The sequence below is a fragment of the Triturus cristatus genome, chromosome 9, assembly GCF_964204655.1.
Source record: "Triturus cristatus chromosome 9, aTriCri1.1, whole genome shotgun sequence".
In the NCBI taxonomy this organism is placed as follows: Eukaryota; Metazoa; Chordata; class Amphibia; order Caudata; family Salamandridae; genus Triturus; species Triturus cristatus.
The window spans coordinates 245,099,155-245,124,242 of record NC_140592.1 but is presented as its reverse complement, the minus strand read 5'-3'; the positions used below and the strand labels follow the sequence as shown (position 1 = coordinate 245,124,242).

At 43.6% G+C, this 25,088-nt stretch overlaps 1 protein-coding gene across 1 annotated transcript in view; it reads left to right on the top strand.

Annotated features, from left to right (window-relative positions):
• Nucleotides 1-11,206: 11,206 nt before the first annotated feature.
• TSEN2 (tRNA splicing endonuclease subunit 2) overlaps nucleotides 11,207-25,088 on the top strand; it is an 82,301-nt gene continuing 68,419 nt past the window's right edge. Inside the window, exons 1-2 of the mRNA XM_085624860.1 lie at nucleotides 11,207-11,696; nucleotides 20,231-20,312. Coding sequence (XP_085480986.1) covers nucleotides 11,520-11,696; nucleotides 20,231-20,312 — 259 coding nt within the window. The 5' untranslated portion in view covers nucleotides 11,207-11,519. The remainder of the gene's footprint in view (nucleotides 11,697-20,230; nucleotides 20,313-25,088) is intronic.

The following is a 25,088-nucleotide window of genomic DNA, read 5'->3' as shown; positions in this document are numbered from 1 at the left end:
GCTGGGGTCCTGGATAGCAGGATCCCAGCCAGACTAGTCAAAAACCATCAAAACACCTGAAAAAAAGTGGGTCAACCATGTAGTCGGATTCCACCTTCCTACAAGCACAGAGTAATTCCCTCTTCTTGAGGAAAAGGAATTCTTGAAGAGAGGAGATGCTGTCCCGACCAGGGGCAGTGCTGCACATTCATATTTCCTGACCTTCCTATGGACATGTTTTTCATAATGAATAATGGTTGCATAACTGTTTAGCTCTGCAAATGTTTGTACTTACACAAAGATCAGTTAACTAATGAATATAGATTTCTTATTTAGTGAGGTAATGAAGTTCACATACGAAGATGCAGAATTTCTAAAGAGAATGAATTATGTGAACGTGAATGAGAAATACCATTGTATTTGATAAGAAATGTTTCACTCAACGCTTCTGCTTAAGCTCAATGTATTCTTGGTGAGAAGACAAAGAGTGTTCCTGTTCCCATGAGAGTATCGAAAGATGATTGGCTGGCTGTAAAGAAAAAGAGACTAACCTCAACAAATGCAAAAAGAACAATTGATGGACAGATTGCAGAACAATGTCATACATTCACCACAGTACAGAGATCTGGGCCTCAATCCATCGTTTTTTTGCTCACCATGCCTTTCCAGTTTGGACCCAGCCATATGCTAATCAGTCTTGACCCTGCACCCAATGGGAACAGTCCAGCCTAAACTGCCAGGCCAGGTCCTCCCTGTACTGGAAACAAACATCCTAGGACCGGTTTCGGGGTTTCACCCCTCATCAGCCAGGATAGCCTGACTCCAGAGGCATGGAGAGCACGGGACCCACGGATAGGCACCGTCCCACTTGGGGTGACAAATGCAAAAAGAACAATCGATGGACAGAATGCAGAACAATGTCATACATTCACCCCAGTACAGAGATCTGGGCCTAAAGCCATCATTTTTTTACTCACCATGCCTTTCCACTTTGGACCCAGCAATAAGCAAATCAGCCTTGACCCTGCGCCCATTGGGAACAGTCCAGCCTAAACTGCCAGGCCAGGTCCTCCCTGGACTGGAAACAAGCATCCTAGGACCGGTTTCGGGGTTTCACCCCTCATCAGCATGGATAGCTTGACTCCAGTGGCATGGAGAGCACGGGACCCACGCCTGGGCATACCCGTCCCACTCGGGGGACAAATGCAAAAAAAACAATTGATGGACAGAATGCAGAACAATGTCATACATTCACCCCAGTACAGAGATCTGGACCTAAATCCATCGTTTTTTTGCTCACCATGCCTTTCCAGTTTGGGCCCAGCCATATGCAAATCAGTCTTGACTCTACGCCCAATGAGAACAGTCCAGCTTAAACTGCCAGGCCCTCCTCCCTGCAGGGGTGTACAATCTCCTTTCTCAAGCAATTTATAGGACTTTGGAACCCCTGCAAGTGTGGACAAGTGTGGACAAGCTCTCATCCCATGTCTTTGGGGATCCAGGGATCCTTGGGGATACGGGGGCAGGTCCTAGCGGCGTATCCGCTTTCCCCACTTCAAAGGCCCATAAACACAGCGCGGGGCACATGAAGGGGTTTGACCGATTACAGGACGACTTCCGTAAGAGACGTTGCGGAATGCACCCTACTGGGAGGAAGACTCGCCCAGAGATACTGGCGATGCTGTTGCTCCTATTGCAGACCCTAATGATGGGTTCCCTGATCTGGGGGAGGGTGGTACAGATGAGGAGTGGTCCTCGGATGAAGGGGATGTGGGCAGGCCTTGGCAGCCTAGGTCGGTGGCTTCCGTTTCGTGTGATGGTGACACCACCCCGTCAAACATGTTCGAGCCAGAGGGGATATATCATCTGAGATCCTCTGAAGGGCTCCCAGACCCTAAGGTGGCTGAATATGTCGCCCGAAAAAAATACGCCAACCTAGGGACAAAGAAGTCCGGCACCCGCCTTCAGTGGGAGTGCCCTAGACCATCTTTAGAAGGCAAGGGGAGGCCACCCCTGACTTTGATCCCAAGTTATGTAAAAAAAATTCCAAGTACATGAAGGACCCAAAGAAGGGTATTGACCGCTCCTGGAGGGTGTGTCAAGGCAAGCTACTTGACGTGGTGGGCCCTCTTACCGAAATTATAGAACTTGCTGAACAATCGAAGCAATCAGGGAAACCCTTACCTGCTGATATCGTAGCTGGTTTGGCGCAAAGGGCGATGTGCCTTTTGGGTAATTCCAATTGTGCCTTGTCAGATGAGAGGAGTTGATCCCTTCTTTTAAAAATGGATCCAAAGCTAGGAGAGGTCTCCTCATCTGAAGCAGGGGTCATAGTGAAGGGTAACTTGTTTGGGGACCCTTTCATAAAGGAGCTGGGGAAATTTGTAGCCACCTTGTCAGCCCTTGATAAGGTCCAGTCCTCCATCAAAAACATTTTCCCGGGGAAGGTTTTCACAGGGGCCGGAAGAGCCAGGGGTCGCTCCTTTGGCCGTGGTTCTCAGACAGGCTCCTACAGAGTCCAGGCCTGCCGAAACAAGGCCGAGCCAACAAAGCCAGAGGTGAAGCTAACGCCCCAGGAGGTTCTAAATGGTAAGAAATACCCTTTCTTTCCCTCAAGAGTTAGGAGGAAGACTAAAGTTATTCGCTCACAGGTGTGAAGAGATCGCGTCGGAGCCATGGGCCCTGGAAATTGTATGGGGCTATCACATAGAGTTCTACGGAACTCCGAACCAGTCATCCAGACCGCGCTCTTTAGTTTCTTCAGATGCAGATATGGCGCTGATCGACTCGGAGGTACAGGATTTTCTCTCCAAGTGAACGATTCGGAGGTCTTGGGGTTTCTTGAGCAATCTCTTTCTGGTAGTAAAGAAAGACAAAAGGTTTCGACTGGTGATAAACCTAAGAAGCTTCAACAAGTGACTGGTATAGCACCACTACAAAATGGAGGGCATCTACCTCCTAAGAGATCTGTTATTACAGAACTACTGGATGGTGCGTCTGGACCTCAAGGACGCCTATCTGACAGTTCCCATTTTCTCATCTCATCGTCAGTTCCTTTCATTTGCTTGGAGGGACCAGGTGTTTGAGTTCCAGTCTCTACCTTTTGGCATCTCCTCAGCACCTTGGTGCTTTACAAATCTGCTCAAACCAGTGGTGGAGATCCTCCGGACGAAGGGCATATGGTTGATCATCTATCTTGACGATTTCTCTTGCTGGACCAATCGCAATTCCAGCTAGTGTCCCATTTGAACACAACTATCGCATTACTCCAAGCGTTGGGGTTTATGATCAACAAACAAAAGTCAGAATTGACTCCGTCTCAGAGCTGGGTATTCCTTGGATTCCACATACACTCCACGACGGCCACACTCAGCATACCAGAGGTAAAGATAAAAAATAGATCAAGATGATGCTCACCAGGGTCTTATGCAGAGACAGGATCTCCCTCAGGAAGTTAGCCAGGATTGTTGGCTTATTATCGTCTTTGATCCAAGCCATCTTCCCAGGCCTGCTCCACTAACAAGCACTATTGCAGCTGAAAGCTGTTCATCTTCGGAAGGGACTCGTACTCGGAGCTGATTTCGCTGACCGACGAGGCCAGGACAGAATTGAAATGGTGAACAGACCACCTGGAAGCATAGAATGGGAGGGAGATCTTCATTTCCTCCTGAACTTGGTGATAGAATCGGATGCCAGCCGTCTGAGCTGGGGAGCCAGATGTGGGGATGTCTCCATGGGGGACGATGAACAGAGGACGAATTGAACCTACACATCAACTGTCTGGAACTCCAGGCAGGTTCCTTTGCAATACGCTCTTTGATGAGGGACAAAGTCTCTTGCTGTGTGCTAGTGAGGATGGACAACACATCGGCGGTCCAGTATATCAATCGACTGGGCGAGTACCAGATCGAGGGCGCTGGCTGAGATGGCCAAGGACTTTTGGCACTATTGCCTACAATGACATATTTCTGTAACAGCGGTATGCCTGCCAGGTTCCCTGAATACGATGGCCAACTGGAACTCCAGACATTTCACGGATACCAGTGGTTGGCAACTGGACCCAGCGATCTTCTGGGCCCTGAGGGGATGGTGGGGTCCTTGCTCAGTGGACCTGTTTGCATCCAGACTGAACATACAGATTCCTCAGTACGTCAGTTGGAGACCGGACCCAGGAGCTGTGGCGCTGGACGTTTTCCTGCAGAACTGAACGAAGGGGCAAGCTTACGCATTCCTACCTTTTCTCCTAATACCCAGGGTGGCGGCTCAAGTCCGACGTGACCTGGCAAGAAGGCAGGCTTTCGAATGACAATGAAAGACTCATCCAGCAGGCAAGGGCTCCAAAAACCACCAAGAGATACAGATCGGCTTGGAGACGAAGGGTTCATTGGTGTGTGGAGAGGCACCTGGATTCCGTGGGGGCGCAAATTACAGATGTCCTGAATATTCTCACGGAACTGGCTGGCTGCGGTCTAGTTTATTGCATGGTAAATTCCTTCCACTCTGTCATTTCTTCAGGGCACCTGCCCATTAACACCCCGGTCATCACCCATGGGTGTGCAAATTGCTGAAGGGTATCCGAATGGCTCGTGCTCCAGAGCCTAGATATTCAGGCCTGTGGGATGTGAACCAGGTATTGCGCCTTTTGATGGGCTGCCAAGATAACTAATATCTATCTAGGAAATAAATTTCTGCGAAGCTGGCCATGTTGCTTTTGCAAGAGAATATCTGATGTCAGAGCCCTAGACATCACAGCATAAGTATTTACCCCAGAGGGGGTGACATTCATCATCTCTAGGAGGACCAAAACTAATACCAGGTCGGTAAATTATCCTGCTTTTGAAACGGCTCCTAAACTTTGTGCAGAAAGGTGTCTTAAGGCCTACAAGGAGATGACGATGAAGGATAGACCTCTGGATGAGAAACAATTACTGATTGCTCTTAGGAAGCCATTCAGTGCCGTCTCTTCCCCATCCATTGCCAGGTGGGTAAGATGGATTATGGCGGGAGCCGGAATTGAAATTCACCATTTTGGGGCTCACTCAGCCAGGTGGGCAATAGCCTCCAAAGCTGTTCAAGTGGGCGATAGGTTGGAAGACATTATGGATGCAGAAGATTGGTCTTCAGAATCCACCTTTAAGCGGTTTTATTTCAAACCAATCCATGAGGCCACATCTTTGGTTGTAAGTAAGCTTTAAACATGCATAATCCTCGCCTCCGGTTCGGACATAGAATGAGAAATTTCCTAGCTATAGTGAAGGAAACTTTTAATTCAATTAAGGGCGCGGAGGCGAGGATTATCCCACCTGCCACATATTGAGAATATGCTACTCGCCCACTCGTCTGTATTGCAGAAAATATTTCTTTTTTTCCTGGGTATTACTAATTGAACCCCACTGCTGGTGGCTAACAGGAGGTATCAATGTGATGATGATGCTTCTTTGGTATGTTTTGTACTGGTTTCATTATGTTTCATATGGCGTTCACGACAGGTAATGTTTGGTGTGATAAAGCTTTTGAGTAAATGTTCTAATCTGCTTATCACACATAGATGGTATTCATGGATATGTGAATAACGATCTTCTGAATGAACGGGTTATTTTATTCGTAGGCTCTGATTCCAAAACGGAGTGACACTGCATGACTTAGCTTCCTGCAGCAAGAAAGAGGAAGGACTACTGACAGAGGATTTATATGCAGGGACAGACTGTAGTGCTATTGGCTTGTGGTTGCTATGGATTCCTCCCAAGAGTTCATGGCAGTTGTTGTGTGGACAGTGTTTTTGTTTGTTAATGTTGTAATAACAAGTTGCTCATGTCACTTTAAGAGCAACTCGTTATTCTCGTGCGCCTGTATCAGGCGAAGTATTCATTTAATGTTCCCTCCGCATTCTGGCGTTCTCGTCTAACTTACTGTAACTGTTTACTTGGGCAGTTACGACGAGAGCGCCAGAGTGACCGGTTGTGGGCTGCTTGTTTTCCCATACTTACTGGCTAAATAAACACTTAACTCAAGTGCAACGTTTGGTGTACCTGTCTTCCACTTCCACATTTGGCGACGAGACGTCTTTCAAGCAGCTCACCGATCGGATTGCAGAAATTTGAAGAAATATTCACCTCAAGCCTTATTTTATCTTCACTCTGACGACGGCTCCTCTATACTCGCTGCAGAGACCGCGCAACTGACAAAGAAGAAATATTTTCACTTACTCTCTGACGTCGTGACACTTCACGCATGACTTGACTAGAGGGGTGTGTGAATGTATTTTGGGCAGATTTGGTCACTGCGCGCTCTGTATCTGCAGATGGAGTTGGTTTCCTAGCAACAGAGCCCTACTTCGTTGTTTCTCTGTTTCAAGCCCGATCTAAATGAAAGAAATATCCCGCTTTCAACGCGAGGAGTTCTTTTAAACTGGTAAGACTTGCCTGCACTTCGGTGACAGGCACACCATTTAATTTCTTTTACTTATTTTTCACATTTGGCTGTTATTTCTACCACTGGTTCAGCAATTATTAATATTTTATCACGGCCAGCACTTTGTTCAGTTATTGCCTGCATTTAAAGTGACAGAAACTATTTAAGGCTCACCAATTATTTTTATTTAATTACGGCCAGCATATTTCAGTACATGCCTGTATTTCCAGTGACAGGCACATTTAAAAAAAAAACTTCACTACTCAATTTTTCAAATCTTCCTCAACATGGCATCAAACAATCATTTACTAACTATATCTGACTTCCTGCCTTCCCAGGCAAACCAGCTAATCCATAGAAGAATTGGCTCAACATGTTTCAAAATTACTTAGTATCCAATGATGCAACTGAATATGATGCAAAAAGGAAATTTGCGCTATTATATGTCATTTGGGGTTTGAAGGACAGCAAGTATTTAATAACTTACCACAAATTCAACCCCCACCAGGGGCTCAAGAAGGTTGGAACATTTTCTCTGAAGGTTTAGCAAGACTAACAAGAAAATTTGCAGAAGAGCCTAGTATACTTTTAGAATGTTTCAATTTCATGAAAAGGAAACAACATATGGATGAATCTGTGGAGGATTATATTTCTGTTTTAAGACATTTGGCATCAACCTGCAATTTTGGGGCTGTGTTAGATAGGTGTTTAAGAGATCAGTTTGTTTATCATTGCTCATCCAAAAAGAGTCAAGAGAGATTGTTGGGTTGTAGGGACCCGACATTAAGTGAAACTATAGAAATAGCTAAAGGCATAGAAAGATCTATGATTTCTTCTAAAGTAATTTCTAATGATTCTTCTCCTCCCAGCTCTTCAATATCAACGATATCTAATGAAGGTGTTCACATTTCAGCAATTGATACTAGAAGCAGATTTAATAGAGTTCCATTTAAGAAACCTAATAATTTTTGTTACAGATGTGGTTCACGTAATCATTTGGGTAATAATCCAAATTGCCCCGCTCCCTTCAAACGATGCACCAAGTGTGGTAAGATGGGCCATTTTATGTCAGTTTGTAAAACTGCTAAAAACACTGTAAGAATTAGTGCAGTAGAAGTTACACCTGACACGTGCACAGGATTTAGCTAAAATGATTCTCACAATTTCTGATGACAATTCTGATCAAATTTCTATCAAAGGTGCATACTATCAAGCAATGGTATCTCATGTTCTCATAGATATGATGGCAGACTCAGGTTCGCCTATTACAATTATTGCTGACTGGTTATTTGAAGAAAAATGGAAGGAGAGACAATTATCACAAACAGATATTCACCCGAAAGCCTTTGGTGATCAAGATATTAATAAGTTGGGTTATTTTATTGATGTTCTGTCATGTTTGGGTAGACAAATAACGACGAAAATATATGTGGCCATTAAAGGCAAAAATATAATAGGATGGAAAGATTTAGCAAGATTAGGCATCATCTTGGTTCCTGGTGCTGAGAATCCAATTGTTTTAGCTCAACAGTCAATTAACTTTATTGAAAATGTTGTAGAAATGAATGAATGTAATTAATGTTATTAATAAGTTCAATAACGTCTTTTCAGGAGAAATTGGCAACATCAAACAATTTGAACACCTGATCAGACTCAAGGAAAATGCTTCTCCAGTTGTACACAAAGTGAGGTCTGTTCCTCTTAGCATTAAACAAGATCTTAAAACATTACTTGACAAGCTTTGTAAAGAGGATGTCATCAAAGCAACAGACTCCTCTGAATGGGTCAGTCCGGTTGTTATTGTGAAAAAAAAGACAAATGAGATCCGCCTCTGTGTGGATTTGCACACCCTTAATAAGAACATAATTGTTGACTGTCACCCCCTACCTAAGGTACATGATTTGCTAGCAAATTTGGGGAAAGCTAGTGTTTTCTCTACTGGATCTTAGATCCGCTTATCACCAGATACCACTTGCCGCAGAGAGTCAAGACGTAACCACCTTCTTTACACCTTTTGGTGCGTTCAAGTACTTACGTATGTCATTTGGTGTTGCCTCTGCGGCGAGTGTGTTCCAGATATTTATGGACACACTTCTTGAAGACATTCCAGGTGTACAAGCGTTTCAAGATGATGTACTTATTTTTGCGGAATCTACAAGAGAACATAACCTCGTTTTGGAAAGAGTGTTGTCAGTGTTTGAGAATGCGGGCATTACTCTCAGAAGAGAAAAATGTAGGTTCATGGTTGACCAATTAGATTATCTTGGTCATTGTATTTCAAAAGAAGGTATCAAACCCAAGATGTCCCTTATCTCTGCTATCAGAGACACCACACCTCCCAAAAACAAGGACACTCTTCGCTCATTTTAAGGACTGTGCGAATACTACTCTCGTTTCATCCAAGGATACGCTTTAATAGTTCAACCATTAAGGGAACTGTTACGCAAAGGAAAAGTTTTTGCTTGGTCTGATGAGGTGCAGAAGTCATTCAATGAAATCAAAACATTAATCACTTCTACGCCCATTTTAGCACCTTACATTTATGGCCAACCTTGTTGTTTAACGGTTGACGCCAGCCAGTTAGGCTTAGGTGCTGTTTTATCACAACATGTTGGGAATAAAGAACACACAATTGCTTATGCGTCACGCTCTCTTTTGCCCTCAGAAACTAATTACAGCACTATCGAAAAAGAAGCGCTTGCCTGTACCTGGGCAGTTGAGAAATTTAAGACCTTTCTTTGGGGAACACACTTTATAATTTTTACTGACCATAAGCCTCTTATTTTCATGCTTAACGGTAATGGTACAGGTAAAGCTTCAGCCAGTTTGGTGCGCATCCTTTCAAAGTTACATGAGTATAATTTTTCAATCAAATACTTACCTGGTGGCATAAATTGACGCGCAGATTATCTTTCAAGAATGCCCATCAATGATACCTCTTCACCTGTACCTGATGAGGTAGAGTGCGTTGTAGCCCTCATTAGTGACATTTTTGAGAATTCTTCATTTCCTAAAGAGTCATAGTTGTCTGCACTTAATGAAGACAGTCTTCTCCAAACAGTTATGTCTTACATTAAGTTGGGTTGGCCTCATGAAAGGAACATTCCTTCTAATATCAAACCCTTTGCACAAGTCTCTGATGAATTATCAATTGTTAATGGATGTCTACTTCGTCATGATTCATTAGTTCCTCCCACTAATCTTAGATTTTTGTTATTCAAAAAGACTCATGAGGGTCAAATGGGTGTGTCAGCCACCATTCGAAATTTAAAACAATTTTACTGGTGGCCAGGTCTTGATTCTCAAGTAAAAATGTGGATTTCTGACTGCAGCACTTGTTTAATCTCCGATAAGCATCAAAAAACCCAACAGGATCAAGAAAGGGGAATCCAAATTTACCCTACCTATCAGAGTCATTCAGGTGGGTAAAAGTGCAATTTTGCTAACCGGAAGGGGGTGGTGGAACAGAAGGAATCTTGTAAAGATTACTCATGATCAAGCCTTAAAAATCATTTCTGCAGAAAATAGAGGTTCTTATGTTTCACAATTGGATGGAGAAAACTCTGGCATGGACTTCTTTTGTGATAATTCATCTTCTGCCTCATTAGTTAGAGACTCTCTCTCACATCAGGATTCTGTCTCCAATGATTGTCCCAGTGTTAGGTCTCCAGCCACCACTTCCAGTCAAAGCCCTTCAGCTACTTTGCGATCATCACCTGATATTTGTTCTTCACCTGTTTTCTCTCGCAAATCACATTGCAATGTTTGTTCCACAGAAATTTAAAGATTTTTATTTAATGTCATTTTGTTGTTACGTATACTACTTTATACAATGTTTATTCATTGTTACTTCTCTTCTCATGTTACATTTCTGATTTATTGTATTTCAATGTAAAAAAAATTTTTGTCAAAATAAAGGGGTGATGTTGTAATAACAAGTTGCTCATGTCACTTTAAGAGCAACTTGTTATTCTCGTGCGCCTGTATCGGGCGAAGTATTCATTTAATGTTCCGTCCGCATTCTGGCGTTCTCGTCTAACTTAATGTAACTGTTTACTTGGGCAGTTACGTCGAGAACGCCAGAGTGACTGGTTGTGGACTGCTTGTTTTCCCATGCTTTCTAGCTAAATAAACACTTAACTCAAGTGCAACGTTTGGTGTACCTTTCTTCCACTTCCAGTTAACTTTGAACATGCTGTTAATAAAAAGTGAAGAAAGTTGTGCATAATCCTCGCCTCCACGTCCTAATAGAAAAAAAAGTTTCCTTCACTATAGGGAATATCTAATTATTCTCGTAAATCGATGACTTAACTGAGATCCCCGCTCCAGCACTACCTATAGCAGTCACCAACCCTGTCTGAGTTCTAGAAATGCGGGCAGGTTTATCTATCCAACCAGCTATAAATTGTCAGGATTAAACCTACCCAATGACCAAGCCTCTACGTGATGCCCTAAACTGAACCAACATCGCTATAATATAACCACTCGAGATCGGTACGATTCACTGCACACCTCTCTCTAGATTCCTATCTAGAAGAATAGACAGCAAGCTGGAATCCGTATGTGACAAAAAATTTGGAAAGGAACACGTCTCTCTTAACTAAGCGCCATACTGTCTCCGACTCGTCGTTTTGAGGACTCCGCAGCCAATCAGCACTTCAATATTCAATGCGATGCGCTGGGATTGGCTGACGTGTACCACATGCTCCAATTATAGATTACCTTGCATATTAGTATTGCCTCCCACTACCAGAATGTAGGTTCAGCCGCGGTATTCGTTGTTATGCAACCCGGAAGTGTACGAATTACGGTTTAAAGGCATTCCTTAAAAAATCAACAACTGGGGGTGGAAATCTCCAGTTCCAAAAAGTCCATTCATAGCTACCTCACATATGTCAGGTTTTTGCATTGCATTTTGGGATTTGTAGCACGGTTTCTGTAAAGGCTCAAACCAAACTACATGTCCCAGAAGCCAAATTAAAAACATCCGGAAAGGATAAGCTACTCACGCATGGACTCGTACCGAGATGGTCATTCTAGGTGGACCAGCTCCTAGGGACGACGTTTAATCCCGATCTTGTTATCCTCGTTAGTGCTACCTTTGCATCTGTTTCTTTAGTGGGAGGAAAATGTGTGAGGCAGTGTTCCAACCGCCCAGGAGAAAGAGGAAGGTTTACGAGTCTTATGAAGCCCCATTTCCCATCCCTTTTTCCCAGGAGGGAGAGTTCAGACTTTGTAGGGGACAGATCATCAACAACCACGTGCTAGTGAGCAGCCCTGATGACATGGTGCATCTGTATGCACAGGTGAGATGTTCGGAGCTCGCCTAATCAAAGGCGAGGGCTGTGTGTGACGCTGCTATAACGGAGAAGTTTTCTACATTTCCGTAAATAAGTACAACATGGATAGACAAATATAAGGGGTGTACAGCACGTTTATAAGATGTGCAGTGTTGTTATTGGATGTGCAGTGTGTTTCCGGGAATATGCAGATCATGAGAGGAGGTGCAGGGTCTATACAGCTGGTAGAAAGTATGTTTACCCCGCGTGTGTTATACAGTAAAGGGCGTGAAACATCTGTAATCAAAGGGAATGGGTGTTTAACAACAACATCTATGGGGTGCGATGAGGACATTTCATAACCAGTAGGAGAAAGGGGAGAGGATGTGGTCTCACGCAGGGCACAAGTCCTAAAAAAAGAAGTGGGAGGACTAACCTATTTAAGAAGTATACAAATGACATCACGGTGCACGACATCACACATGGCATCACAGTAATTGACATCATAGAAGGTGGCAACACAAGCCACGACTTTACAGGAAGTGGCATCACAAGAAGTGACATCAGATCTAAAGCCCTCACATATGTTTAGCAGGTCTATCAAGTGTACGTTTGAGCGCATTGCGAGGATAATAGCACAGAGAGCTTGGAATATGATATGTGACTTCTACACCTTGCTATCCCCCAGTTTTATGTAACACATCTTGTTCATTGATTTATAAACTTATATAATTTATTGTACATGTAATAGGCACATGTTGATGTAAAGCGTTATGACAATCTGCATTGGGATGAGTAGGGCTATACAAGAAAATATATTAGTACTTAAATTATTTAAACGCATCCTCAGGGTAAGTAAGCTCTATATAAATGCAATTTGTTTTGCATAAATACTGGGAAAGACCAACACATCAAACATTCTTACAGCGCATGCATATCTCCTAAACCGGTACTGAACAAAGTGAAAAGCTGCCTCTCTTAAGTATGTGTGAAGGGCTAACAAGGTGGGAGCCTTTATTTCTCCTCTGCTTCATTTGCATCAGGTGTGAGGCTCTTGACTGCTCTCAACAAAGAGACTCAAACAAAAGGAGGCCTGATGATCCCTCAAATTCGGCCTTTGTTGGGGGGTGTAAAATAAGAAAGCCCCATCCCCGCCTGCACGATGTTGCAGATGGAAAGCAGACAACGTGCAGGAACTGCTGAAAGTGTCCCGGTGTTTGGAAATTGCACCTGGACGAGTTCAGATCTTTATTCAGTGGGGCCCAAATTCTTGGCAGGCTGGATGGCGTTCACCCTGTGAAAATAGTGGGTGGGGAATGTCCACAAGCGTGTACCCTCAATCCGTGCCCTGGCCTCACGGCCAGACTGCCGACTTTGCAGCTGGGAAACCAAGGTTCGAGCCTCAGGTCGACTCCACATCCTGTGATTCTGGGCAAATCACTTAATCTCCCCGTGCCTACCAAAAAAAAAAAATGAATGTGTCCTTGTGTAACGTAACTGGTGCTCATGTAAAGCGCTCCAATACCTACTGGTCGACTCTGTGCTATATAAATTTGCAAAAAACCTAAAATTATGTGTTTGTGCAGCACCTCTAGGTGAACCTGAGACGCCAAATAACTTGTGAGTAATTAAGGACAATGCGTCTTCAGTATGCAAGTAAGCGGGATGTGCATCGATTGTACGTAGCAGTTAGAATATGCAACGCTTTGAGGCAGGCCGGACTCAACACCCAAATCAGCGTGAGAAAAAAATGTTCAAGCCAGCCCCACATACAGAGGCTTCGACTCAAATGGGGCCATGGTTGTACTTGTGACATACCAGTCTCTTAACTAGAAGCCCAAGGGAACATTGAGCATGTGTTCGATTGGGATAGTTTTTGGCTAACAGGAAACACGTAAATAGTTGTCATGGGGAATAAAGCATACAAAAGTATAACCCCCAAACAACAGCTATAGATCATCTATATGTACTTTAAATCATGTATTATTTATTGCTGATGAGGCTGCTATAAAAGTTAACATAAGGAGGTTGCTCATCATATCTGGTTTCATGGGATGTTCTCTTGGAAACTTGATTTACGATTGTCGTGTTCTACACTCTTCTGCTATCCCAAGCCAACTTAATCTTCATAAGTTAATGAGAACTGATACACCACCCTCGTTTAATACCCACATCGATTGAGTCTTCATGTATTGGAGGTTGCTAATCCCGTAATTAACCTGCCCATATGATGGCATCTTGAAATCACTTAAATGTTGTCGGTACATGGATAAACATGTCCATCGTGGACTGCTTATATGAGACTTGAAATTATATGGACGAATAAGGGAAATTAGGCACACAAGGACATTGTAACCAAAATATTTAAAATCCCAACAGTCAGCAGTGCTACAAGAATAGGGATGTCAAACCTCATCCCCAAATAAGTGAAACAAAACAAATACTCTGCGCACATGCAATATTTTAAGTCCAAACAGAAAGGTACTCCAGTAGTCTTCCAATTCCGTCAGATCTTCTTTTTAATCGAAAATTATACACCAGCCTCGCACCAGCCAACACGTATTTCGTCTTCAGGTTGATTCACCTTACAACTTCCTCAGGGCTGTAGTATCCTTCTGAATTCTTTAATCAATATATATCTGTGTCCACAATATCCAATCCTTGTCAGTTGTGACCAGCGTATCATATAAAATTATAGTGTATAAGCATCTGACTGTCCAATGGTATAATACCGCCTCCCGAGTACGATCCAGCGTTTCAAATATCCCAGCACACCGTCTCAGTGTCAGTTACTCCGGGTCACACGTGTTGGCTGGTGAAAAGCTGGTGTATCATTTTAGATTAAAAAGATCTGACGGAATTGGAAGACTACTGGAGTACCTTTCTGCTCATATGAGACCCTGGATAGTGGTAGCTAGCAGGCAATCAGACATAAGCTACCCACCTGTTATACTTCGGGGAGGAAAGGATACAGCAGCCACTGAAATTTCTGTTCCACGTACCTTCTCTTTTCTCACTTTTTTTAACATGAATGTCACATGAGTATTGCTTTTTCACTTATTTTCCTATATAGCCCCATGATCAGCCATAAATATTATATGATATATATTTTCAACTTAGATATTGATGATCTGCTGCTGGTGTGTTATGTGTTTTTTGTATGGTTTATTCATTTGAACAACAATAAATGTGTTTGCTGATTTACAATATTCGTTCAAAATTATCCAGAATAAACCACTGTCTCCTTTGTCACCTTGCTTAGCCCAGGGCTCCTAGAGCTCAAAGGGGTGGAAGTCCGCCTGCTGGTTTATCAGTCTCCATGGTCTTGATGTGCTACAGTGGTTCCAAATCTCAATGAATTTGACAACAGCTTTGAGACAGTCATTGTTACTCTTGCTTAAGACCACTACCTATTTTTGCCAGTGTAAAGCTTGCACAATAAACTGTGCTGAAATGTGAGATGTTATATGATTTTCATTGTTCCCCCTTATCATGCAAACCTCGTTGCTGACTTAGATTAAGCAATGCATCATTAGAATATGCTTTAAAAAAGTTTAATTACAGATAGTGTCCCGCCTTTGGAAAAAAAGTCAATGAGCTGGTCTTGTGTGCAGCTAGAAGGATGTTATACATTTTATGTTTTTTACTGGTACTGTGTGAGTTTCCTCCCTACCTGTACATCCATGTAGTAGTTCTAGGGATTTGTCATGTATCTAGCTCATTGGCTTGGGTGCTACGACACACTATGGAGCATATGCACAAACCCCTTTCGCCACCACAACGTTACTTTTACCATCGTTGTGGTGGCGATAGGGGCAGCGCCTTATGTACAAGGCAGCGTTAAGCCACTTAACCTGGCTTAACGCTGCCTTGTACATAAGGCCCCCTTTCACGTTATGGTTATCGTGAAAGGGGCATGCAGTGGGTGTTGTGTTGGGCGTTCCACCGCAACACCCATTGTATTTGATGCTTCCCCCATGTACAAGGGTGGCGTACATAGGAGGTAGCGCCAAAATTAAAAACAGGAAAACCCTGGTCTTCAGTTGGCGAACCGAGGAGAAATTTATTATTGCTCCTCGTTTTTGCTTTTTCCATGTGTGCTGCCTTGTGCAGCACACATGGGAAAAGCAAAATGCCATAGTTTGTTTATGTATAGGAAGGTGTCCCTTCCTGTACATAAACAAACCTTTAAACAAATGCCATTTTGTCACTTTTGTGTGTGCTGCATGAAGCAGCACACATGAAAGTGACAGAATGGCATTAAAGGATGGTTTATGTGCAGGAAGGGACGCCTTCCTACACATAAACAATCCTCCCCGGCTCGCAGACACCCTTGCACTCTGGTACAAGGGTGCCTCCGTTGGAGCTAAATTGCTAAACTTAGCGCCATCGCAGGGGGAAAAACAAGGCTCCACCACATTATTATAAATATAGTGCAGCCTTGCATTTCAGAAGTGGTGGATCGTGTCGTTAAGCCAAGGAAGCTAACAAAATGTTCCACCGCTTCCTTGTACATATATCCCCCTATGTTTCTTTTCTACTGTGACATAAAATCGAAATATGCATATTTCTTTCGCTCATGCCATGGCAAATAGTGGAGTCTGCAGGCTGTTGGAGCAGTGCATTCATGTCCTGCTGCTGGCACCTTGTGAAATGTGTAACTACTAAAGTTCGTGTGCGGAGCTTAAAGGATTATGTATGTATCTTTTCTACACAGAAAGAATGCACATGACGTTTCTGATATAGTGCTTTGCATCTTTGTTTCTGATTTATAAAAGTGTAGTGGATGTATGTAGAGGTGGACAGGCTGGAAATAAATAGGAAGAGTCGAACCAGACCTAAGCTCATGATCTGGCTCGGCCTCTAGTGCTACAAAACAAGCAGAATTAATAACATCTTTGGCGTGAAAATCCTGTAACAAACGTCTTGTAAATATCTAATAAAGACTTAAAATTTAGCAAAAAACTGTTTTTCTAGTAACGTTTGGAAGTGTTTCACTTTACTACATTAGCAAATATCACTGTATTTAGTAGCGTTTATAAGACGTGACAGTTCTAAACATGAACTAAGAAATATATTCATGAAGCGCTTCCCCGTCCTTCCACGACAGCAACTCAAGAGAACTAAAATGCTTTGTATTTAATTCTTTAATGAGCCAAATTATTGCTCTATTAAATATATACACTTATGGATTGTTAACTCAAGCTGACGCAATATGTCTTTCTAGAAAAAAGTACACATGCAAGTTAAGGTAAGGCAGGGCACACCATTTTCATGTTGATTTCACCGTCTTCCCCAACTTCATAATGAGACCTATTTCAGGAGAGGGTTGGTACCCCTGTGAAGGCAGTTACATGTATTAACAAAACAAACAGGTTTTGGTGACCCCATCGAGGTAAAGATCATTACTGAGACTCAAATAACCTTCAGAGCTTGGATGTAGCCAAACTTTCACTTTAATTTCTAAATTTGAACTCTCAAAAATGTTCAGCTAGAAAGGCTCCCTTTCATATTTGATGTATGCACTCATTTGTTCTGTGCTTTTCAGTGTTTGCGTCTAACAAATTGTACTCGCCTTTCTTGAACCAGCTCATCCACCAATATTTGCTGGTCTATGACAGGGACAATAGTAGGCATGGCTCCTTCAGCAGGGGTGTGGAATTTAATAAAATATCTACTTGTCCATGGGGCAGGTTGCTTCATAAATCTACTTGTCCTTTAACAAAATCCACTTGTCCCTTTGGTGCCATGTAGTGGAGCAACACATTATGACAGAAATCTCATTATATAAGAGCTCTTATATAGCCTCTCTGATTATGCCGGAGCTCATACCATAGTTGTGTTTGAATACTTGTGTATTGCTGCAGAGCTACATACCGGGGCTGAAGGTAGTGGTAAGCAATATTTCCAGGGCTAGAATGCCCTTTTGAGTCTATGCAAACGTACTAACTTGCATGTTTTAAGGGTTTTCAACAACTCTTCTCTAATCTTTTCCCATACTGAGAAATGTTGGAGATGTATTCCTGACAAAGGCAGACGTAAACATTCTTCCAGAGTTGGGGAAAAAAGTGGTTGAAGGGAAAGTGAACTTACAAACACTCAGATTTTCGCATGAGCAAATATGCACATGCATATTTGTTCATGCTAAAATGCAGTTCACAAATATTTTCTAGGAGTACTATTTCTTGTCCTACTTCTGTAAATTCTTGGGAACTCACGAAAGCCGTATAGCTGCACTTAATGCAAGGACATATACCATGGGTGCACTTTTGAGACTTTCTTCAATAATTGGACCCCTAATTTGGTCTGGCATTGACCATGACCTTTTGAGTTTATTAAAATTCTGTCCCTCTCTGTATCAGCTGGCTTCTCTGAGTGACAGCTTTGTGCTCTTTCACAAGGAGCATATCGGCACACAAAGTAGGTTTGTTCAGTGCCAGGAACTACTGTGGTAGTGTGTGCTTTTTGAGACCAAAACCAATTTTTGCCTTTGCTAATGTTTGGTATTATGGTGAGGGCCTGGCAGCTCCCACACCAATAAGGTTTTACAAAAGCAACGCCAAACAAATTCACACATTGACAAAACTAAAAAGCTGACTGCCAATTTCAGATCTGCTGGCTTTAGCAATGCTTGTTTATTTTTGTTTACCATAATCTTATTAAAACTAGTTACACTGATTTTCCATTATGAATATTTTTGGGAAATACTAGCATGCATCAACACATGTTACTAAATGATGCTGCAAGGAAATGGTACCTGAAATTTTACAGTAGTTTGGCAAAATGTTTTCCTGATTTCATTTTTTATGAACATTTTATCTTGAAAGCAAATAATCAATCTTGCATTCAAGCTTCTGAAAATATTTGCATAAAATCAGAGAGCATTCTGGGAGCATTATACAAAGCCTCATATTGAAAAACTTTGAAAACATGTGTACACGTTTTTATACTGGAACCACTGTCAGTAGTGCAGTCAGAGCTTACAACATCTACCGAGAACGCTCACCCTAATAATGAAGGCTTTCAATTAATGAACCATAAATACAAGTTTTAACAGCATTAATATAGGGACAAATATATTACCTTAACTGCAGACAGTGCCCTTCCCTGATCTATAATGTGGTACTGCATCTGGCAGCCAAAGGGGTTTGTCCTGCAGGGGTAGGGCCTACTTGTCCAAAGGACAAAATACACATGAAAACTTGTTGCCCTTGACCCCAAACTATAGGTCCCGGGCGTCGGGCTATAGGAATTCCACATCCCTGCCCATAGACAGCTTTTACCTGTCTGTTTCCAAATGACTTAATGTGGACCATACTAAAAACATTCTGTGGTTATTATCACTGGTTGGATTTATTGTCACTCTCATTTGCTTGCTTCTTATTCAAAGGCTGGCTTCTTATGCAATGACTTGCCTTCCTATTGTTTGTCCCTTGCCTAGAGCATAGCTTCTTTGCCATCCTTTTGATTGTCTGATTTGAATCCTTCCACTGGTCACATTTAGTGCACTACCTTTTTCTATAAGTGCTCCATGATTGTGCATGAGTGTTCTTGCTCTCTGCATGTGTGCTGACCACCCCATTCACTCCCTGGGGGCTCTTTGTTTACCCCTCCACCCCCACTTGTTTTCCCCCTTGTGTGCTGCTTCACACCTTCCATTGCCATTTCCCACCTCAATCACTTTGTTACTCCCTCCTCCCCTGACCCTGTCCAATGTTTCTCCTCGCCAACTTTAAAACAATATATATTTTTTTTCTCTCCCTCGTCTAGATCACGTCCTCCCTTGCTCCCTCCCCCTAGTCCCCATTGCTTCCCCGACCTGGACCTCCATTGCTCCTCTACTCAAAACACTCTATATAAATAATCATTTTTTATAGTTTTTTTTGGGGGGGGGGGGTGAGGGGGGATGGACTGGCACCTATTGGCTTTGCTGGTGCTTGTTTTAAACTAGCGTCTTTTGGCTTCTGGTTTGAGACTTTGTCAGATCACATTTTGGCTCAGCCCAGAGGAGTATGGCTGTCACACATAATGCTGTATTTTACAAAAAGTTGAGACCTGTCAAGTTACTTGTTAGCTTTGGGTTTATAGCAGCGCACCCAGGAATAATGGTCTTCTGCTAACTGTGTACAAACGTGTATAGACATAAGCAATTGTTTATACTTTTACTTTGTCTATTCTAACTGTGCTATAAGATATTTTTGCAGGAGTTTCCTTCCTTGTGACTGCTTTTTCTTCAGCACTGTGTCCTTTTCCCTCTTTCGTCGAAAAAAATAATTCCACACAATGCCTGTTAATGGAAATATGTTTCCAGATGCTCTTAGAACCTTCAATGATTTGCCAAATTAAATATCGACTTATTTGGCTTTGCCAGTAATTGTTTTATATATTGGTGTGGGAAGTTTTTCATATCCCCTACCTTGATCAGTTACAGAGAGAGCAGTAGTGGAGAGCACTACAGCACACATTTCTCGTGTTTATTCAGAAATGTTAGGTTTGCATTGTTGATCCTAAATGTCATTATTAATTTGCTTTGTAATATTTATTTTCATGTTTGTTTTTAGGGATATTTTGGAAAAGGAATACTGTCCAGAAGCCGACCAGAATACAGTATTTCAGACCCTGAATTGGCTGCTCGATATAAAGGTAATTTTATGTCAAACTACCATTTAGGAAGGTGTTTAATGATACTTTGCCTAGAATAGATCATTAATAATTTTGGGATACAGTGAGGGAATTATTCCCAGCATCTTAAGCATTGGCAACGCCAATAGATCTGGCTTAGCTAAGTGTATACGTTGCATCAATGGGTCTGTGTGTTGCTAGGGATGGATAGGTGGATTAGAATGTTTTTCTATTTGTCATGCAGATTTTTTTGATTTGTGACATTGTGTAAATGGAAGTTCATAATGATGGAGTGTTGTATAAAGGGGAGTAAAGATACTGAGGTGGATCATATGCCACCGTATTTACATCATATGGACAGATACTCTGCTCTTTTGACCAAATATTGGCCTACGATGTCCATATACTCCTGGTACTCGTATTGCCATCCAAATTCAGGCATCCAGAACACGCACGGATGAACCACCTTAGAATTGAACTTTGAATAAAGAACATCCATCATCCGCTGTGAGCACTCGCTCCCAAAAGACTAGCTGGTGACATCCATAACCTCTATCTCATCCCACCTGCTGGTGGATTTTCACCACATACATTTTGCCATGCGGTGTTACAATGTTAGCACTAGTTGGATCTACTAAACTCTTAATGGGAAGGCAGTACTACCCTGTGAAATCCTCTTGGCAGCCTTACCTCTCCAGGCGATATTGCTACATGGTATAACCCCCACATCATGGAATGAGAATATCTGTGGGTTGCTTATTCATTTAATGTGCAGTTCTGCACTTATCATCAAGGCTGCTATACTTTTAACGGGGTCCTAGGAGACTTTTCTATGTAAATCTATTTTGGGCAGCACATGCTTTTCTTTGCATGGGGAGTGTACCTATAATGGAGCAGTACCAGCCCTTTCAGTAGCTCTGCAATACTGTATTGGGATAGTATGAGCATGTCTCAGTGTGTCTGACATGTTTTTCTTTTTTAACCATATGAGTTCTCATCAGGGTTGCTTTTGTATTTAAAGACCCAGTTTATCACTTTACATCAGATTTATGCAAATCTACTGTCACAGGAGATGGTAGGCACTAACCTTAAGCCGGCTGCAGCAGGAGCGATGCTGGACGTGAGTAACCCCTTCCCCTATCTGTGTGTTCCCCCCAGAGAGAAACGAGATTCACCTCGTCTGGGACAACCACAAGGAATGGGGAAAGGGAAAAAAGGGATAAACGAAACAAGAATGTAGGGGCCGCAGGACTCGTGGGAAGACTTCAGGGAGTTGTATATTTCACTCTCTATCGTCATTCGTTCCTGCAGAAAAGACACACAACAGAACCATGAGTGTGGCCCAATCCCTCCCCCAACTAATCCATACAGGTTTGTAAGTAATTCACGTACCTTGCGATTCTGCCCCAAGCATACAGGAGTGAAGTAAACAGAACACTACCTAGGAAGACAGCAAGCGTTCCGGGAGATAGGCTTCCACTAGCGGAGTGCGTTCCCCACTGTGTATGCGTCAAGGGACTAGGATCCGAGCCTTGCAGCGGCTCTCTGTGAAGTAGTAAATTATAAATGTAGCGCTCCGGGGCGCACGTGTGTCGCCAACCGCCACGTAACGGTATTTACCTAGGAGTCAGAGCTATTCAACAGCTCTCCAAAGTTATGCCACAAAAACAAGTATGAAGCGCTCCTGCGCGTGTGAGCCTTCAACAGTTCTCCAAGGTCATGTGACCAAAGCAAGTAGTAAGCGCTCCTGCGCTTGAATAATTCTTCCGCGATGTCCGCGGTTTAGAGGCAACGTGGAGATCGCCCCCGGTGTACAAGAACTCGCGCTCCTATGCGCGTTCACCAGGAAGGTATGGGCCTGAGGGTTAGAGTTAGCTGAATACTGGGCTCCGCACCTGTGCACAGTGCCGGGGTCCGCAGTACGGACGGCAGCCCGAGGGAAGATCAAAGGCGCTCGCTCGACGAGACGTGTGAGCGCAGCGTTGCGGTGTCTCGGAAACCCGCATCTATCTGGGGAACCTTCGGGGAGGTATTGACGCGGACTCCAGGAAGAGGCCAGGCACCGCTTACCCGGCAAGGTTCTGTGGTGGTTTTGGTTTAGTCAGGAAATGCTGGAAACATCACGGGCTTGTCGGGACTCGGCGTCTAACGAGGTCATCAGGTGAAGAGCCCCGTGTTCAGGGAGGAAGGTGGTTACATAGGGAAGTCAATGGAAAGAGAGGTAGGACACCCGCTCCGTCAGTGGCAGGCATTCTGGGAGACGTAGTCCAGCATTCACTCCTCCCAAACTTCCATTCTTACCTACGCGCTGTGACAGAACCCCCTCTTAACAACCGCCGCCTTGGCGGTCCACCCGGTTTCGTGGGAAAACACCTGTGAAATCGTCTGAGGAGGTGCGGACAATGTAAGTGTGTTGCAGGTTCCCAGGACCGTTCTTCCGGCCCATAACCCTTCCAATCAATGAGATACTGCAACCTCCCTCTGACCCGTCTGGAATCCAGTATGTCGTGTACCTCATACTCTTCGTCCCCATCTATTTCTACAGGAGTGGGTTTTACTGGCTGTCTCGTGCCGCTTCGATAAGGTCGCAGGAGGGAGACGTGAAAGACTGGATGTATGTGCCACTTAGCGGGGAGCTGTAGTCTCATAGCTACTGGATTGACTATGCCCACTATGTAATAAGGCCCTACATACTTAGGTTGTAACCTAGTATTCCCCTTGAGACGTAGATGTTTCGTGCTCAGCCATACTTTATCCCCTAATTGATAGGAGGGGGATGGAACTCTCCTTTTATCTGTGGAGAGGTGTGGCTCACTAGTTAGAGGCGGCAGACCCGTAAGCAGAGAATCGGCCAGGGACCAGGGTTCAATTCCCGACGCGGCAGGGTCGTGGACCAGGGTCAAAACGGACTCGATAATTCTCGCCTCGGTACCTACTCTAACCAGGAACACACTCGGCAACTCTGGGCATTAAGCTTGCCTCATCTCTACAACGGCCCCCCACAGACGCCGGGGATGCCTGGTTTCACCTTGGAGATACCCAGAAAGGGACCATCTCACAGGGATAGCCAGGACGGGTTCCCCAGCGGTCTACAGCGCCGGGACGCCCCGTTGCTGGGGCAGCTGTGCGCTTTACAAGTCTACAACATTTACATTTATTTATTTATTTAATTTATTACTTTTGTCTCGAGCTTGAGCGAGTTCTAGGTGCAGCTTGGCTTCGGCTAACACGAGTTTCAGGTGGGCATGGTGTTCCTGTATGGTAGGAAGGGCTGATGTTCCTGGTTGTTCGAAAGGTAACATGTTAGGGTGGAACCCATGTAAGCAAAAGAAGGGGGATGTACCTAATGAAGAGTGGTTGGTGTTATTATATGTAAATTCTGCAGTCCATAACAAGGTTCTCCATTCTTCATGGTATTGCAGGGTGAAGCATCTGAGGCACTGTTCTTAGGTTTGATTCAACCTCTCGGTTTTGCCATCTGTTTGGGGATGATAGCTTGTGGATAATTTGGCCTTGATCTTTAGAATGTTACATAATGCCCTCCAGAACCTAGAGGTGAATTGGGTTCCTCTGTCGGTGATTAGGACTGCTGGAATTCCGTGTAAGCGGACTATGTTCTGAAGAAAAATGGCAGCTAACGCTCCAGCCGTGGGTAGCTTGGTGAGGGCTATAAAGTGTCCCATCTTAGTTAAGTGATCGATGACCACTAAAATGGTGTTATGGCCTAGACTGGGCGGCATGTCAACAATAAAATCCATGGACACCGTATGCCATGGTGCATGAGGTATGGGTATAGGTCGTAGTAGCCGTTGGGGTCTTTGATGTACTGCCTTGGCTTGTGTACAAACGGCGCATTCAGCTACGTATTGTTGCGAGTCTGCAGGCATCGTTTCCCACCAGAAGTATCTAGACAAGTGCTGAATTGTTTTATCTTTTCCCAGGTGTCCTCCTAAGAGGGTGGCATGTACCCACTGTAAGGCCTGGATTTGAAGGGACTTCTCGGGTACATATAGTCTGTTATCAACATACAGCAGTTGGTCTATGATAGCGCGATGCTCGGGGTCTTGGGCAATCCAAGCTTTCGTGTCCACCCTCTCAATTCTGTGTCTCACAGCTTGTAGAAAGGCTGCTGTAGAAGAGGTGGCCAAGATTTCTGTCTGGAAGGTGGCCTTATGTAGGATACACGGTGGTTCTTCGAGATGCTGTTTTTCTGTCTCAGGGGAACATCGAGATAATGCATCTGCTTTTCCATTCTGTGGCCCTGGTCGATATTTGATCACGAAGTCGAAATCTGCGAAGAATAAGGACCAACGAAGTTTGCGAGGGGTCAAGGCTCGAGCGCTTTTCAGGAAAAGTAGATTACGATGGTCGGTGTAGATTTCTACCATGTGTCGAGCCCCCATTAAATGGTGTCTCCACTTTTCGCAGGCCCTTTTGATGGCCAATAACTCTTTGTCAGTTATACTGTAGTTCATTTCACTGGGTGTCAGTTTCTTCGAAAAGAAGGCCACAGGATGGAGCTGCCCTGTTTCGGGATGTCGCTGGGAAAGGATACCTCCTACTGCGTAATATGATGCGTCTGTTTCAATCACGAATGGTTGACTTACATCCGGATGACGTAAAACTGGGGCTGTCGTAAAGCATGACTTCAAGGTTTGGAATGCTCGTTCAGCCTCATCCGTCCAATGAAAGACAGCTCCTTTTCACAACAGGAGAGTTATTGGTTGAATGATCCTGGAGAACTCTCGTATGAATCGCCTATAAAAATTGGCGAAGCCTAGAAAGCTTTGTAGTGAT